Raw genomic sequence first — 18,835 nt, forward strand, 5'->3', positions numbered from 1 at the left:
GATGTACTATTTTACTGCTTTGTCTCTGCATCACCATCAGGCCTCACCATGCTGCGAGCCTTTAGGCACACAGGCAATAGGTGTGCATTCCGCCCTGCTGGGTGCCGGCACCACCACAAACCCGTGCTGGCTATCAGGAGGGAAGATGTCAATGCTTGGGAACGCAGAGCTCCACTGGCACCCAGGCATGTCAAGGAGCTGACACAGATGGGTTACAAAGTGCTGGTGCAGCCATCGAACCGGAGAGCCATCCATGAAAAGGTGAGGTCCTGTTCTGAGTCAGGTGAGCAAAACCATGGCTCGGTTATTAAGCATAGTGCAGGAGAAATAATATTCAAAGGTTGTACATAAGGAAATGTATTACTTGTTACGTTGCTGTATGTGAAGTTATTGTGTCCTAGTGTAGAGAAAAAGCACACCGAAGAGGTGCTGGGTGCTCTTGGGGGAGAGAATTTTCTTTCCTTTGACGCTGTGAGCTTCAGGACTGAAAATATTTTGGCCTAAGATATCTGAGCCAACAGATGAAAATTGAAATGTAAGTAGGGAATTAATGATCTCTCGCACATATCACCTTTTAATTAAAGCACAGTGCTGGTTTTCACCGAAGCATGATCACATGAGACACAAGTAAGCTGGAATTTTAATTGATAAGAGAGGGCAAAAATACATTTTTCATATGGAAAAAGCATTCTTTCAGCATGGGCTTAGCCTAATATGCTATAAAATCACATCACCAGGCTTTTTTATCAGATCTCTCTAAACTTACTTCGAAGTATTTCAAAACATTGCAAAGGGCTGTTTGTTATTGTAAAACTGTAAGATAACTGAACACAGTAAAGTACTTTCTTTGTAGTCTGTAGATTTAAGATGAATTATTTTGTATGTTTTGGCCTTTTGTAAACATGGAAATTCAATTTGATACTTCTTTTGTTAACAAGGTTTCTGATTGTATCATATGCAGTAACTTGCTTCTACTTTGTAGAATTTTCTGTTTGTGTTCTGAAGTTGCTTTTGTGCTGAGATCTAAATATATGTTAAAAGAAATGAACAACCAGAAAAAAAAATGATTTTTTTTTGTGTGTAGGACTACATCAAAGCAGGCGGTATTATTCAGGAAGATATTTCTGAGGCTTCTCTGATAGTGGGTGTGAAGAGACCTCCAGAGGGCAAGTTAATCCCTAAGAAGAACTATGCCTTCTTCTCGCACACCATTAAAGCCCAAGAGGCAAACATGCCCCTTTTGGATGAGATTCTGAGACAGGTAAATGCTGTCATACCAAGAACTGGTGGCTGTTAGCAATGGACTCAAACTGAGCTTGATCCTGAAATCTGGTAGAAGGCTTGCTGCCTCACATGGTTGCTTTCAACATGCATATTTAGCATGATAGCCCATGAGGACTGTTCTCAGGATCCCTTCTTGGAGCTGACTATTTCTCACTCAGGATCTACAGCTTGAACTGCTACTGTGTTTGTGTGCATATGGCAGACAAGTTGTAACCACAGTGTACTTGAGAAATGTTCATGCTGTGTGAGCACAAAGATCTGTGGGTATTATAGATCCTTACTGAGGAAGTCAGCCAATTTGGGCAGAGAAAAGAGCAACTACTTGGCTGGGGATGTGATCTGCAGCAGCTGGAGTGGCCATTGGGGTGCTCTGTGCCAAGAGTGAACATGAAACGCAGAGGTTCTTTACAATGTGAATTCATATTCCCATCAGCCTGTATCAGGAAAGGCATCAAAGGTGTACAAAAAGGTAATTTCTAGGAATGCAATGTGCCACTGACTCTGCATTCACTGAAAATGTTAACACTCAATTTGCTATGTGTTTTCAGGAAGTTCGACTGTTTGACTATGAAAAAATGGTTGATCATAAAGGAATGCGAGTTGTGGCCTTTGGAAAGTGGGCTGGTGTAGCAGGTATAGTGCATAAAGTAAAGGCAGGCTTGAAACAATAACTTCTTGTAATATTCCTGGTTCTGTATGTTTCCTGAAAGTTGGGCTTTGGAATGCATTGTAACTGCTATGCTGCTTTTAAGACCTTTTTTCCTTTCTGTTTCGTGCTGCCTCCTCTTGATGAGACTACAAGTCAAATAGTCCCATGGATTCCTGACAAATCTACTGCGTATACTGAAGTCCCATTCAATGTGTTCAGCTAACCTGAGGCAGCCAACATATCGATGTCAACTGCACAGACTTTTGAAAGATATGGCAGCTGACAGTTCCATGGTTTTGAGCAACTTCTGTTTATCACTCTGTTACCCATCTATACTGATTTTTGTGAGGCGTAGTTCTCATTCCTTTCTGCTGAACTGCAATTGTGTTTCTTCAGGAAACTCTGTGTTACATCTTTTTTGGAATCTGGTGATTTGTATGCACCCACCAGAAGGATATCCAAGTATTAAACCGTGCTGGAATGCATAATCTAGGCCAAGGTCATGGCCTGCTGTTGAATTTCTTCTTCCCTGGTGTTATGTACATTTTCTTTATAAAGAAACTATTAAATCACAGGGAAAAGTATTCGGGATGATTTTAGACTTCAGTCATTCTCTGCAGTTTCTAACTGTGCATATTCATAATTAACACAATAGGAATGATCAACATTTTGCATGGATTGGGATTACGATTCTTAGCCCTGGGACATCACACTCCCTTTATGGTAAGAATATATATGTTTTCTTCTTTAGAAAAATGATGTTCAAGCATCATCAGTATTTGAATTAGGAATGATGTCTCTGCGCCTTTGATTTCAGCACATTGGGATGGCACATAACTACAGGAATAGCAGTCAGGCTGTGCAGGCAGTACGAGACGCTGGATATGAAATTTCACTGGGACTGATGCCAAAGTCAGTTGGGCCTTTGACATTTGTGTTTACAGGCACTGGAAATGTGTCTAAGGTAAGAATTCTGTCTTCAAGCTGAAACATTACATTACTTCTTGGCATTTGATGTGTCAGGTTAAACGTGTTAAGATGGGTTTATTTTGTTTGCTTGGGCTTCAGGTTTTAATGTATGAGCATCCAACCTTTTGGCTTGCCCACACCACATTCAGTGAAGAGGGATTGCCTAGGGCCACATATATGTAGGTCACTCCAAAAGTAATGCATCCTATATATTTCTTTGCAAACTACAGCCTATACAAATGAATACAGTTACACTGTTTGATAGAGAAAATTCTCTACTACAAAACACCATTTTTCAGCATAGTCACCACCATTAGCTGTGCCTTTTCATCAACTATGAACAAGAGCCTGCATGTCATGCCCATTAAAACCTGTACCAAAGGAGGTGACCCACTGTCACTGTCACCACTGCTGAAACTCACCACCTACCACCTCAGCGCTCACAACACATCCACTGGTTGGTCTCCATCAGTGTTCAGCAAGCATCAGTGAATGTCAGTGGGTGCCATTTTTTCTTCATGGAGCAATTCAGTGACACACCTTTGCTCCATATGAACTTCCATGCCAGATGTCATTTGTTGGACTGCCCCTTTGCTGCCATCTGTCGCATGGCAACAGCGTGTAACGGGCTGTTGGTGGGAAGGTTCAGCCTCTGCTGCCATGCTACTAACATCCACCTCTGACATGGGCCAGCGTAATAAAATAGAAGGCATTACTTCTGGAGCTGCCCTCCAAAATATAAAACAAACATATCTTAATATATAATAATATTAGTATACCTATATATAAAGTAGATTTATAAAATATATAATATAGTTAATGTGTATAAGTAACAAAACATTTTAATATTTTTTATTACAACATAAAAAAGGAAAGCAACGAAACCACAAAAACAGTGAGATATGTGACCCTGTTTTTGTGAAAGTACTACATCAGGCTGATTCAATTGCAATGGTTTCCATTCTCAGTGAGCTCATGAGATGTCATTAGCAATTTCTGATGAAATTTCATTTTCCTTTGCTTCATCATTGAACACAGTTGTTCACAAATACACTTACTGCCAAAAAGCGATGATGTGAGTAAGGGGTGACTGTGAAGTGAGAGGTATTTCTCACTGTTAAGAAGGACTTGGGAAAGTCTGGCAGAGAGACATGATCAGATTTTTGAATTTAACATCTGACTGCAACTCTGTACACTGCATTTGAAAATTTGCAGGTCGTGTATTTATGCTGACTGAGAATGGAGTTGCAAATAATTACAAAATACTGTCAATCCTTGTAATCTTGGTTATAATCTTCAAACTTGCTCTCAGATTCCTTTATCACAGGGGGAAGCACGGCTACATGTTTTCTGCTGTTCACAAAACAGGCTATTGGTGCTTAGCCAATGTATCAAAATTCATAAAATTATTTGCCATTACTTGAGTTAGCACTGCACTGTTCCCTCTCCTTGTTCTGGTTTCAGCCCAGATAGGGTTAATAGCATACTGATGTTTGGTTGTTGCTGAGCAATGGGTGCATGGCTCACTGCTGCCATGATGGCTTGGTGCAGTGTGTGGACTTCACTGAAAGCCTTGCCAGGCCACATGCAGACCTTGGGTCACAGTTGGACGTGCTTGTTTTAATGTGTCAAAGATTTTTAGGTACCCTAAACTAAGGTCTTTAGCTTGAGACCGTGCTTGACACAGCTAATTATGCTAACTTTGTGCCATGAATAATAGGTTAAACCTTACTCCTCCTTTCTCCTTTTTTGCACATGCATGATTTTTTGTCTCTCGCTCTTCCCTCTGGGCTCACACAGTGTGTTGAATCAGTCCATTAAATTATGGGTAGAGAAATACCTATTCTAATACTTGTTGACTTTCTATGTCTGTTTCGATAACACTGACTTGGCTTACAGGTTGCTGAACTTTGGATTTATTATCTAGGATTTGGGGAAAAAGACTCACCCCCGATTTTGGCAACAAAGATCATTTAACAAGGTTCCAGCTATAAAGGAAAATCACTACCTGTGACAGATATTTTTTGTATCTCTTTTCTTAAACCCAATGAGCAGTGTTACACTGTCTCTATATTCTTTCCTCATTCTGAATTCCACTTTTACTTTACAGGGTGCCCAAGAAATGTTCAATGCCCTGCCGTGTGAGTTTGTGGAACCACATGAGTTGAAGGAAGTTTCCCGATCTGGAGGTAGGCTGCGACAATAAATGTGATTAAATACATTCAAACCTATTTTGTCCAAGTATACCAGCTAATTATTGTTGGAATTATTTATTTAATTTTTTTGCTTCAGACCTCAGAAAAGTCTATGGGACAGTGTTAAGTCGTCACCATCATCTTGTAAGGAAGCGTGATGGAATGTATGATCCAGCAGATTATGATAAACATCCAGAACTTTACACTTCTCGCTTTAACACTGATGTGAGCATCCCTTCTGGTCTTTTATAAAAGATTTCTCACATAAAGTTGGTAGTTACTACTCTGTTGTGTATCTGTTGATTTAATACTCCAGACCAGGAAGCTTCAAGTTCTTCTGTTACTTATATGAGAACATAAGTCTTCTGTAACTTTCTTTGCAGATTGCACCTTACACAACTTGTTTAATTAATGGCATATACTGGGAACAACATACTCCTCGCTTATTAAGTCGACAAGATGCTCAGAAGCTACTGGTGCCAGTTAAATCTGCTGCTAGTGCACCTGAGGGCTGTCCTGAGTTACCGCACAAGTAAGACATCTCATTTCAGTTGTAACTGTTCTTCCATACCGTGATTTTTGTAAGCGTATGGCTATGTATACTGGTAAGGGAATAGGCTTTTGTCTGTTTGCCCACTGTTGACGTTTCTTTCTGACACTGAACAAATAAAGAGTTCAAGAGTTAACATTGAGTGGAGGTAGAGGCTCATGAATGTACCACCAGTGCCAGATGTCTGCTGAGAGGAGGTAGCCATCCCATTTCATTTCCTCTTCTGATGATGAAGTTATTGTAGCACAGGATTGCCCAGTGGCTAGTGTAGGGGAACTGGTAGGTGGATGATGAGCAGGACATGTTTGCATCACATCACAGAGAAAAAATGACAAATGAGTGGATTTTTCTGAAAAGTTATGGTTGCAATTTGGATCCTATTGATACAAATGGACATTTTATGACTACAGTGGCTTCAGGTTTCATTTATATTTCTTGGAGGTAATTGTTTGAGTAATTTGTTTAAAATGGATACAACATTGATAGTTCTCTCTTTTTTTTTTCTTTTTTTTTCTTTTTTTGTTTAATTGTGATCTCTTCCACACATATTTGTTTGTAATTTGGATGCTTTTCTTTTGTTTGATCCCTTTAGACTTTTGGCAATATGTGACATTTCAGCAGACACTGGAGGATCTATAGAATTTATGACGGAGTGTACAACAATTGACAGTCCATTTTGTATGTATGATGCTGATCAGCATATTATTCATGACAGGTGAGATAGCCTTCAGTTCATTTTGCATTCCTTTGTACTTTGTACAGTGAAACAATGTATTGAAAATCATCATTGAAAATAATTTGGAAAGATGGGATATTACAAGTATGAAAGAGAAATTGTTTAGAGGAGCTGTATTCTCTCTTTCAGCGTTGAAGGCTCTGGTATTCTGATGTGTTCCATTGATAATCTGCCAGCACAGCTTCCTATAGAAGCAACAGAATACTTTGGTGACATGCTTTTCCCATATATTGAAGAGATGGTAAGATCTTATGTATGCAACGAGAAGGTAAAAACTTGGACTTTGGCCTGCTGGTTTGTTGCTTTTCTGGTCTCCTGTACACATTCAAAAGAAATCTGCTGTAGAACACAACAGACTTTGTTTAAAAAACAAGCTTTCTAAGTCTTGAGGAAATACTTTCAAAAATGAACATATGAACAAAAAATTAAGAACATGGTTATCTTAGGGATGTGCAGAAAAGGTCTCTGTAGGCAGGAAACAGTCTCTGGAAGATAGATTATTGTTTACTGTTATTATTATTGCTGCAGTAGGTTTTGAAAACTAAAGGGTTTTTTGAGCACTCAACAGCCCCAATAACACCACTGCTTGAATTTTCACGAAAGTCAAAAGACACTGATCATGGCTGGGGTAATTTTAGATTTAGAAGATACTGACATTGTTGCATGCATTTAAATGTTGCTTAAAATATTCTGATATTTTACTCTGAAAAAAAAAAATACTATGGGAAATAAAACAATCTGATTTGTAAAAACTTATCTTCACAGTTGTTATCAGACGGCTCAGAACCTCTTGAAAACCAGAATTACTCACCTGTTGTTCGAGATGTAAGTTTTGCAGTTTGGCTGACTGCTTGTCTCCCTCTTCTTTAAAACACAGATACAAAGCTCCTCAAACTTTGTTTCATTTATTTTTAGGCAGTGATCGCATCCAATGGCTCGCTGACAGCTAAGTATGAATATATCCAGAAACTGAGGGAGAGCAGGTATTGTATAGCTTCTTAAAGTTTGGTTCAGAATTGTAAATAAACTTGTCTGCATTCTCTTTCCCCTTTGACATTTTATTTTTATCTTGTGTTTTGGTGGACTGCTGCTACATTGCACTCATTGTCTTCTGCCTTGTTGTTCTACTTTGATTTCCTTCTTCCTTGATGCACACTGTCTAAATCATTAAAATCACAGAATCATAGAATGGCTTAGTTGGAAGGGACCTTAAAGATCTTCTAGCTCCAGCCTTTCTGCTGAGGGCAGGCCTGCCGCTCACCAGGTCGGGCTGCTCAGGGCCCCATTCAACCTGGCCTTAAATGCCTCCAGGGAAGAGGCATCCACAACTTCTCTGGACAACCAGTGCCAGTGCCTCACCACCCTCTGAGTAAAGAATTTCTCCTCTTTTGTTTTAAAACTATTGCCCTTGTCCTGTCACTATCAGATCTTGTAAAAAGTCTGCTGCTTATAAGCTCTTCTCTTATAAGCCTCGTGCTTATAAGCTCTCCTTAAGTACTGAAAGGCAACAGTGAGGTCTACTTGGAGCCTTTTCCAAACTGAGTAAGTCCAACTTCCTCAACATTTCTTCATAGGAGAGGTGCTCCAGCCCTTTGATCATTTTTGTGGCTTGCTCTGGGCCCACTCCAATAGCTCCACATCCCTCCAGCACTGAGTGCCCCAGACCTGGACTCAGTACTCCAAATGGGGCCTCATGAAAGCAGAGCAAAGGGGGACAATCACCTCCCTCTTCCTGCTTCCTACCACTCTTTTGATGCAGAGATATATCTGATTATTAGTAACTTACACTGAAGTGTCATTTTTCTTTCCTGATGTGATCAGGACTATTATTTTTTACCAGCGGCAGAAAATAACCATATGCCAGTATTCTTTTGTTCTTCTTTGCCATTTTAAAATGGGTTTGACATGCAGTTCTTTGAAAGGAATGGCTAAAGAAGCTGTCTAGTATAGCTTGAATCTAGTTTCCTCAAGTATAGCTCAAGTGCTGTGATGCTTAGCATTGTTCAGTGGGTGGATGTGTCCAGGAGCCTCTGTGAGACTCTCTGCCTTTTCATTATATTCCTGTAGCTTTTGCTGCTGCTTCATTCTGACCCTGTTTCAATAGTTACCTGCCAAAGGTAGCACGAAAGGAGTAGCATGGAGTGGATTAGCTAATAGAAGTATAAATAGATTGGATATCTCTTTCATTCCCCTTCCTCCCTGTCATTAACAAATACATAGAGTTTGCTTATGAAGAAGGTAAATTTGACAGTAAGTGGATACTTGTGCCTTCATGTTCATGGTCAATGCCAGCTGTTCTATGCACTGTATGAGTTGAAAGTGATCTGACCAAAAGCACTGCATGCACCAGCACATACTAAAAGGACAGTGTGTTGACTCGTGCCTGCCAAACTTATCAGACTTCCTTTGGAACTTTGGGAAGTCTGGTTATGGAATTGTGCATGATGAATTATATATAAGTGTTTTTTTCACCCGAAGCAATAATCTGTATGCCTGCCAAAAACTGTGGTTTATTACCTTTATTTTTATCTTGTGCTATATACTAGACCACCTCAAGAGGCTGTCTCAGTAACAAATTTTCTTATTCTTTATGCAGCACAGGGATCTGTTTTTTTGGCTTTCTCCATAATCATTTGCATGGTCTTGTGTGAACTACCCTGAGAATCTGGAGACCTCCCAAGGGTTTTCTTTGGGTAGATTTTTGATATTTCTGTAGACCTGTGTGTTGCATGTGATGTTCGGTTGTTCATTGGTGTTGCTCACTTAGTTATCAGAAAATCCAAACCTGCTAACACCACCCTCCCTTTATTTTGCAAACTTAAGAAATAATGCAAACGAAAGTGGGGATGTTTAGCTAAAGGTGTGATGTTTAGTTAAAATAGGCTCTTGTTTAGAGTCTTTAGGAATTATGTGTCTTCTGTTATTACTCTAACAAAGTATTACGTTGTGTCTAGTGTAGTACCTGAGGGCTCTATTTAGACTAATTGCTTATACCTTTGAATGTCCATGAACATGTCAAACATAGAATAGCCAGGCTGTATCAGCTGAACTGTTCTGGGTGCCATCAGAATGCAGGAAAAGTTTGATTTACTGAACTTTTCTCCATCTTTCCACTTTCACTTGCTTCATACCTGCTACTAATTCATCACCCACAGCTGTAATGGCACATCCCATTAAGAGTGTGGACTTAAGTATTACTTTTAATTGTTCAGAGATTGCCATAGAGCTGGCAATAATCTGAGATATTCATTTCTGGAATTCTATTTCCACTCCTGGTGGGTCATTTGACAGCTCATGTTTATGCCTGTCCCGGAACAGTTGATCAAATTGGTATCTAATTCTGGACACTGGAAAAGTTTAAAATAAATGTGATAAGAAATTTGATTGCAAAATTCAGGTTTCTTTAATTTAGAAAGTCTCCCCTTTGTCAGGACTGTTGTTCCAGACTTTGCATGTCACTCCTACTTTCTGTAAATAAACAGTGGAGGGGAATTCTTAGTTCTTCCTTTGCCCAAAAAAGTGTAGTTGTGGAAGAGGCTGTTCTATTAGAATTGAAAGTGGGAGGAGAGTCCATGGGTTAGTCATATGAAAGGATATGAGGGCTTGGAACACCTTTTGTGAATAGATTAAATAATAATTTAAATTAAAAAAATACAAATCTATGAAACTTGTAGGAAGTTCTACTATGTGCAGTACCCTCTAGTAATGATTTATGCAGATTAAACTGATGATACAGTGGTGTATCCCATTCAAATTTAATGGTTGAGAGGAGCTATTAAAAACAAAACAAAACAAAACAAAAACAAAAAGTAAAGGAAGAGGAAATGGAACATCGGGAATTTTGGAGGTTAATTAAGGCTTTACAAATGCCCACACGTGGCTGGAGTCTGCTTCAGACAGGTGGGTTTGGTACTGATTTAACTCTGTCCACTCAGAGTAGTCTTTCAGTACTGTTATTTGATGCCTTGTGCCCCTAGATATCCCAGTGTGCTCCATGCCGTGCTTTAGGCCATGCAGTACCACTGTTTTTGTCATGCTATTTTGGCATTGCTCTGAGAGGCTGCAACAGCATCTTTCATTATTCTGGGCATTTTCTAACTGAAAAATCACAACTAATAATTGAGTTAGGGTGCCACGTAGAGTCCCCAAAAGGTCTGAGCCAACCATTATTTAGTGGAAGTGAGGTCAGTCCTCTTCTGAGGACAGTAGCTCAAAGCAGAGATGGTCAGCTAGAGGTCAGGCTCTCTCTGTGGTATAATCCACAGAGCAGTGTATGCCTACATAAACTCCTGGTAGATAAAGGGGAAATGGAGGAATTTCCATGAAGACTTCTGAAGTTTCCAATAAATCTGTATCTTGGAAGTTCCTAACTATGAACTGAAATTTGTTCTTAGAGAATGCAATAAGAAAAACAAAGCCTCAAATAACTCCATTAATTATGTTAAACAATAGGACAATAAGTAGCTTCCTTTTCTCAAAGAATAAAACAAACTAACAAATACTGTTATTTACTAAATAGCTTTTAACTGCATAATGATGAAATTCCTTAAGCAAATATTTTTACATCAGTTTTAATGCAAACTTGAGGTAAAAGGAAATAAATATAAAGAAATGAAATATGTTCTCCTACTGTTATTTATACATTTTTAGTACATATTTAAGCAATTGCTGACCTACACTATTCTGACTGGCAAAAAGAAATGCAAAATCCAATGTGAACACATTTTTTCTCTAAGTCAATAGAAGAGCTACTTAAATTTATTTAGGAAAATAATATAGAGAGAGTTTTCAAACCTTTTCTTATCTGCAAACATAATTCCTTAATTGGTATTTTCCTAGGTGGCTTTTTTTTCATCTCTGTATGTTCCCATGATAGACTAACATGAACCTAGTATAACTTAACCAAAATATGCTTTCACCAGTGGAAATTGATGTCCTTCAGTGGTTACCTGAAGGTAACCTGATGTAAAATAATCAAGGCAAAGACTGGGATCCTTTTCTGACAGCCCTGTGTGACAGACTGGAAAAATTTGTTGAGCACCCAGTAGCAACTGGAGAAGCAGAGGAGGAATTGATGGATTTGATTTTGGTTGTAACAGAGGAAAGAAACTGGAAGTTACATCGTAGAAGAATGGTAGCTGTAGCAGGCAGTGATGGACCAGTCTTGGGTTAGCTAGCCATGAAAGTGATTTGGTCTGAATAGAGCTCTTAGTTTGTAGACTTACTAAAACATGCTTATTCTGTTAGTTCAAGCAGCATACCATTTCTTTCTTCTGTGTGGTTTTTAATTCTGCCTTTAATACCTCCTAGGGAGCACGCCCAGTCACTGAGCATGGGTAATAAGAAGAGGGTTTTAGTACTTGGCTCTGGCTATGTTTCTGGCCCTGTGCTTGAGTATCTCACTAGAGATTCTGATGTCAACATCACCATCGGTATGTAAGACTTCTCTTGTTTTCCACTTAAAAATTGTCTTCTACATGTTGCGTGGATTTAGTCCAACCAACTGATTTGGCTGTCTTTCTCGTAAATAATAAATTAATCTGAGGACTTATAAAACCTTTGCTATTATGCACTACAGAAAAGGGTTTTGTAACTTTCTGAGCACTTTGAGTTAATATAGTTTATTTGAAAATGATACATATCTGTGAAAAGTTTACTGTTTGCATACATAAACTGTAGAGAAATTAGAAATAAATATTTTTCCTTCCAAGCTGCTTTAAGCTTGTGATTGGTGTTGTTGCTAGCCATGCTGCTTTTGTTACCCTTTGTAGTAGTTACCATAATACTTTTAACATCTGGTTAAAGACTTACCAGAAAGAAGAGGTGTACACTAAGAAAGCTGTTTGCTTGTTATTAGTACTTCCTGACGTGGCAAACAGGAAAGGATTACAGCAGTGTGCAGCATCTTTACCAGCAGAGAGGCTGCATCAAGTCCCTACAGTACAGTAGTGGTAAGGGAAACCAGGTGAAGTGGGGGATCTGTTTTGCAAAGCACTGTGCAAACATAGCAATTCCTCTTACCTGGGCAGTTTCTACAGTACTACTGAAAGAAAAAAAAAAAAAAAAGCTTGGAAGTAAAGAGAGACAAAGACATTACTTTTCTAATATTTGACAGCAGGCAGGTAGATGAAGAAAGTGTAAAATGTACCCCGAAGTGCCACATTTGGTTTCCTACTATTAGGCTAGACCTCTTTAAATGCAAGCGATTGATGCCCTGAATGAAATCTTTAATTAGAAAACCTTCGTGTAATGAACATTCCTTTTTTTGGTTTTGAATTTGTAGACTGCTTTGCTTAGCACATGTTGATGAACAGAATAGGTAGAATTACTCTCTGACAATATTTACTTCTCTTTGACTTTGGAAAGAACATAAGGAAATAAGGCCCCAACTTAGAGTCACAGATGCTTTTAATTCTCTGTAAGCCTCTGCCCCACCTGCTGCCTTCATTGCTCACTCCTTTCTCCTGGCTGTGTTCCCATTGCCTTCCTTCTGCTGGCTGCATGGCAAGCCAGGGCAGGGAACCAATTTATTTTAAGTCAGATGCGGCAAATATCTGGCTGCTTTTAACCTGGCTCATTTATTTTAGTTTTACTTTCCTTATAATGGTAAGTGCTGATGGCAGTGCAAGTAAGATAAAAGGAAAAGAACAGACTGAGGTGGAGACTGGATTTCTCTCCTTTATTGATAATATCAGTACATGGAGTGTTTGTATGGCTAAGCCATGGGTAGATATTGAAACTAGACAGACTGAATATGGGCCTTTTAGTCATATCTTGCCTATGCAAAAGCTTAATGTTTTCATAATGTTAGAAGTGGTGAATGATGTGAATTGTTGTTTTTTTTTTTTTTTTAAAGCTGGTTTCAGCTATGAATAAGAATTTTGTTATAACGTACTGAAATGGTTTTGAAATAGTCCTTCATGCAGATTTATCTGGCTGTGTGGAATGGCAGATAGGGTGGGCTTTTCTAGGTGTGTGATGTGTTTGTCTGCTAAGTCTGCTACTTAGCTGTTTGGAGACTTATGTGTCTCTCAAGACCTTAGAATTAGGGAAGGTTTTCCTCTTTCACTTAAACCCACGTGATAAAAAGCAAGTTTTCCACTTTGGACTTTTTCCGCTTCTGGATTTCTACTCAGCTTCTTGTTTTTCAGTGAAATAATCTGAGCATTTGTGGAAATGGCTACTGCCAGTAAGAACTGTTTGAATACTTCAGCTCTGCATCTATTTGGCTGAGTTAGAGAAGTGACTGTTTTTAAAGCCAGAAGAAAATGTGTGTTGTGTGGTGACTTAAAATGGGTTAGGCATCGAGATAAGTTGTTACTCTCATTGAAAACATTTGATTTTCAGCAGGTTGTTACTAATATAAAGCCAGTCTGGGATGCATAATTTTTTCATTGCAGTTTTCCCTTCAGAGTTAGCCCAATATAATATCCCATTAAACTGAGATGAACTAGACATAGCTTTTCTATGGGTGGAAACTCAAAGCAAGAGCAAAAAAAAAAGTACCTGTTTTATTGTAACACTAACACTCTGGACATCTCTAGAATTTCAGATGGTTGTATTGGTACAGAAGAAGGTGACTCATATAGATTAAAATAATAATCTTACCATGTGGTGTTGGAAAAAATAAAATCAAGACCAAAAACCAGCTCTGCAGCCCAGGCAAACATAACAACAGCCCAGCCAAAAGTGCCACCAAAGCATTCAGCCAGACCAGTGCTGGTTTGGAGATGTCCTACCTACTTCATGTTAACAAAGAAGGATGATGACTTCTAGTTTTATGTGAATAATTTGTATTGACCTGCTAGTAGGTGGAAAGCATCAGCTTAAATTTTAGTTACTTTTAAGTATATCCACAGCTGTGCTAATTGGTTATAAGACAACGCTTTATTTCTGAGAGTATTTTTAGGTTCTTGTTCTTGAGTTGTAGTTGCCATGGCTTGACTCTGCCAATGGATTAAAAAAAAAAAGACTGCTCTACAGGTACTTTATGCCTGTTTTCTCTTCAACTCTTAGTGAAAAGAAAGCATCCGCGCAGCAGCTTCTGTTTGGAGAGAGGGTGGCATATATAAAACACAGTTATACATGGGTGTGCTTTGGGCTTGTTTTCATCTTTGAGTAACTTGGTGTTTTGGTTTTAAAACAGCTTCTGTGATGAAGGAACAACTTGAACAGCTGACAAAAAACTACAGCAATGTTACTTCAGTTCATATGGATATTATAAAGGATGAGGAAAAGCTGTCCTCTCTGGTGAAGAAACACGACCTTGTGATCAGGTCAGAATTCTGGGTAAAATAGGGTGAGCTCAACCTGAAGTCATGCTGGTCCTTTCTCCTACTTCACTGACCTCAGCCAGTAAATGGTTACAACTGGCCACTGCCTTCTTGAGTAGTGCATCAGCAAGATGTTATGAATCTTATTCAGCTTGCCTATTTAGAAGGTCTTGAAAAGAGGTCTTTTTGGTTGTTTGTTGCTTATTAGGAGAAAAATGGCAGAAAAAAACTGTCTGAAGAATTAATTCCATATTATTTTGCGTGCTATTCTGAGTCACGCAACCGTGTTTCTCTGGTAACATTTTACTTGTATGGGTGTGGAACTAGTGAGAGCAAGGCAGGGATGACTTCTCTATTTACTTGAACTCTTTTTGTAGGCACAGAGGAAGTGTTAAGGTCTTTCAGTTTTGTCACTGGATTGGATTTTGATTTGCATAATTCTCTTTCAATTTGTAGTTTGCTGCCTTATTCAGTACATCCTTTGGTTGCTAAGAAATGTATCGACAACAAAGTGAACTTGGTAACAGCCAGCTATTTAACACCAGCCATGAAAGAACTCCAGGAGAGGTAGGTATGGGCATCTCTCTGGAATAGCTTCTGACAATGTCTGAAAAGTTTGCAGTGAGTTATATCTGCAGCCCTTATTGTGAATTACTGTTTTTCTACATTTCTTCCCTTCCTACAAAAGAGGACTAAGTAATTTTCCCCAGAGTTGCACATGGAGACTGTGGCAGAACAGAGTGGAGAGTGCATGCCCTGGTCTGGTCAGGCTACTGCTCTGAACACTGGAATATGTAGTTCTGCATGTCCCATTTTTATTTCATCTCATTGTGCCTTGCCCTCTCCCCTCAAACCTGTTTTGAAGGAGGAGCTGGACTGTCCTGTTCCACCAGTGACACAAGCTTGATTGCTATCATTCATCTTCCCTTTACAAAAAATCATTCTTGGCTTTTTGTATTAAATTGGTGACAGTTCTGACTATTCCAGTGTTTCTTTTGTTCTACTGTATGAGGGAAAGTTGTTTTTGGCGTAGAGCTTCTCTGAGTCACAGTACTAGAACTCAAGAGTCAATTCAAGTGGGATGGGAATCCATTGTGCAGTTTCTGTAAACGATAAAACAGAAAGCTAGATGTGTAGAGAACCAGTGTTGTAGAAATGAGAGAGGTTAGTGCACGTCTCCTCCCCATCTTGCTGTGATACCAAGAGATCATGTTTCTCTTGCCTAAAAATACCAACACCTTCCTCTCCCTCCCCAACAAACAAAAAAAACCCAAAACACAAAAACACTCCCTTCTCATTTATTGAAAAACAAAGTGGTGTTTTGTTTTTTTTTTTAATTTGTTTTTTAAATAAAACTTGTGGTGATAACTGAGCTGCTCTGGGAAATAGGCAACTGTTGTTTTGTTTTTCCTTTTTCTTGCTTTTTTGCAAAACTACCACCACAGAAAACCCAAGTGCTTAAAACTTAGGAAAGAAGAGCTTTCTATCTCTATCTCTCTGTGGAAGCTATTAGATTAGGGCTGTTGTGACTATCCCTGTTTTGGCTTTTGCATTACTGCCTTCCTGTGTTACAGTACTGTCCAGAAGAGCATGGCATACAAAGTGGTTTTTAGGGATTTCTATTTTATCATCCTCTAAATCATATGTGTCCAACCTTTTGCCTTGTCTAGGCTGCATTAAGAGGAATTGTCTTGGGATGCGTATAAAATCTAAAATGTAGTTAATGTATATAAGCAACAAAACTTATTTTATTTTTTTATTAAAACATAAAAAAGAGAGCAACAAGAACATAACAGTAATGGGATATTGTGACCTTATTTTTGTGAAACTAACAGTGAGTCTGCTTCAGTGGAAGTGGTTGCGGTCCTTCGCTCTCAAGATGTCTGTCAGAGATTTTTTGATGACATTTTCCACTGCACTCCCCACATCTGGTTTCAGCCCAGACAGTGCCTATGTTTGGTGGGTGGCTGTGAGCAATGAGTGCCTGCCTGCGTTTGGCTGCTCAGTGGAGCAGAGCCACCACTGTGATGGCACAGGGCAGGAAGCAGCTGCAGGGTGATCTGGGCAGGACTGTAAGTGACCCATAGGTTGGACATGCCTACTCTAGATGTTACATTAAAATTAAAGAAAACAAGGCTATCATGATTTCTAAGACATTTACACCCTTTGGATTTTAACATCTGCTTCTGTTTTTTTCCAATGAACCTCAGACAGAGGACAGAGAAGAGTTTGGGGAAAGTTTTCTGGGTCTCCCTTGGACAGATTTCATGAAAGGCCTGCACAATGTTCTGACATTGTCAATTTCTGCTACTTCTAGTGTAGAGGCTGCTGGTATCACAGTTATCAGTGAAATGGGCTTGGATCCTGGGCTTGACCATATGTTGGCAATGGAATGCATTGACAAGGCAAAGGAAGTTGGTGCTACGGTAAGGTTGGCAGATTGTGTATGCTTCCTCCAGGGTTTTATTAGTAAAGCTGTTCCTTTAACACCAGTCCACTTTGGGGCATACCACCAGTCTGTAATGGACTCCATTGCACCTTAGTTTTTTCAAATGCTTGCAATTTGGTGTCAACTTATCCAATTTGTGAAAGTCCATCACTTAAGATGCCTTTGCCTCAGGTGCTTTTGCTATTTCATGGGCAGTGCAATGAGAAGGATTGATGCTGTTGCTTAGTGAAGTTCTTCTGATTTCTCTTGTCCACTGCAAATCTTGTAATTTGGCCTGGTTGGGAAATAACTTCAATAGAGTTTAAGAACTTAGGGGGATTCTGCAGGGTTTCTCTGTACTGTCGTCTGTTCCTTGTTTCTCACCTGTGGACAAATCTGACAGGTTGTATCCTACACTTCTTTCTGTGGTGGCCTGCCAGCTCCAGAGCACTCTGATAATCCTCTGAGGTACAAGTTCAGTTGGAGCCCTCAAGGAGTCTTGCTGAATACCGTTCAGTCTGCTACGTATTTAAAAAATGGAGAGGTGAAGTAAATCCTTTTGTTTCCATTTAAAGACAAAGAAGAAGACGCCACGCTCAGGAGGGAATTAGGATTTGTGCTGTGTTTATTCTTAAGTGACTGACAGTTGCCCGAGTTGCAATGTGTTAATTAATCCCATATTCTGAGTATAATGGTGCCTGTCTGCTGCCAGCTTTTAATTCCTAATATATAGAATGCCCAAGAAGTGTATGCTAATGACTAAGGCACTGGCTTGAGGTTCGTGTTCTGAGTTCAGCTTCCACAAAGTGCTTTTGCCACCTAATTGCCTGGTATCTCTCTCTTTCAAACAAAAATGAATGTGCATCCTATTTGCTTTTCCATTTGATTGCTTTTGCAAACCAAACAGCTTAATTCTGCACTTGCACAGTGTTATTACATCTGTTTTACAGAAATACCATGATTTGTGCAAAGCTGTTGCAAGCCATTATCACCTTTCTGCTTTCCATTCCTATTTGATCACTCCTGCTTGCTCATTTACTGATCAGGGCTCTTCAAACACCAAGGAGACATCTTGTGTAACTGCCTTAAAATTTGGTTAATCATCTAAACTTTTCTTTCAGCAAAACTGAGAAATCTTTTGAGATGTGTTGTGATGATGTTAGTGTAGTAAGAAAAAGTAAAAATTCAGGACTTGTTCATTGGATCTTTGTCAAAAAGCAGCAGCAGATATAACTTGCAAATTAAAGGGTCTTTTAGAGAATGTGAAAATGTTTCTTAATTTGAAACACATTGCATCCATGTGAATGGTTCATTGGAAGAGCACCGTATGAGCCAGTAAGTTGCACAATTTTTCCTCCTTGCCACTTAAATCTTTAGCTGTCTTTGACTGCTGTGCAGGATTATTCTGCACAAGCGTCTTGTTTAACAGACAGTAAGATCTTACAGTATTGATGAAGACTTGGTTGCTTTAGGCTTTCTTCTAGAAGGAAACCTTGCCCTCTTGTTTTGAAGTAACAAAATGAGTTCATGTCCATGAAAATTGCACTAATGGAAGTGCAATGGGAGCCTGCAACCTTAATACAAGTGCAGCAGGAATTGCTAGAATGTGTTAGCAGGATGTGAGCTGTTCTTGTCCTTTGATTAGTAACAGCTGACATAGTACATGCTCCTCCATCACAGAATATACTTAAATGGCTTCTGCAGCTGCTTTGTTTAGTTGGAGCCTTTGTTTGTGCCAGAAACACTAAGCA

The 18,835-nt window shown here is 39.2% G+C and overlaps 1 protein-coding gene across 3 annotated transcripts in view; it reads left to right on the forward strand.

Moving 5' to 3' along the window:
- The window catches only part of AASS (aminoadipate-semialdehyde synthase), a 28,685-nt gene that overhangs the window by 1,385 nt on the left and 8,465 nt on the right, over window positions 1–18,835 (forward strand). For all 3 annotated transcript variants that reach the window (XM_048934401.1, XM_048934399.1, XM_048934400.1), the window contains exons 2-18: window positions 41–261; window positions 1,085–1,261; window positions 1,833–1,917; window positions 2,589–2,656; window positions 2,751–2,897; window positions 5,013–5,091; window positions 5,195–5,322; window positions 5,481–5,629; window positions 6,240–6,362; window positions 6,513–6,624; window positions 7,149–7,208; window positions 7,299–7,366; window positions 11,694–11,815; window positions 14,530–14,659; window positions 15,113–15,223; window positions 16,974–17,082; window positions 17,488–17,628. In XM_048934401.1, coding sequence (XP_048790358.1) covers window positions 49–261; window positions 1,085–1,261; window positions 1,833–1,917; window positions 2,589–2,656; window positions 2,751–2,897; window positions 5,013–5,091; window positions 5,195–5,322; window positions 5,481–5,629; window positions 6,240–6,362; window positions 6,513–6,624; window positions 7,149–7,208; window positions 7,299–7,366; window positions 11,694–11,815; window positions 14,530–14,659; window positions 15,113–15,223; window positions 16,974–17,082; window positions 17,488–17,628 — 2,022 coding nt within the window. In that variant the 5' untranslated portion in view covers window positions 41–48. The remainder of the gene's footprint in view (window positions 1–40; window positions 262–1,084; window positions 1,262–1,832; window positions 1,918–2,588; window positions 2,657–2,750; window positions 2,898–5,012; window positions 5,092–5,194; window positions 5,323–5,480; window positions 5,630–6,239; window positions 6,363–6,512; window positions 6,625–7,148; window positions 7,209–7,298; window positions 7,367–11,693; window positions 11,816–14,529; window positions 14,660–15,112; window positions 15,224–16,973; window positions 17,083–17,487; window positions 17,629–18,835) is intronic.

This window comes from Lagopus muta, chromosome 1, assembly GCF_023343835.1.
Source record: "Lagopus muta isolate bLagMut1 chromosome 1, bLagMut1 primary, whole genome shotgun sequence".
Classification (NCBI taxonomy): domain Eukaryota; kingdom Metazoa; phylum Chordata; class Aves; order Galliformes; family Phasianidae; genus Lagopus; species Lagopus muta.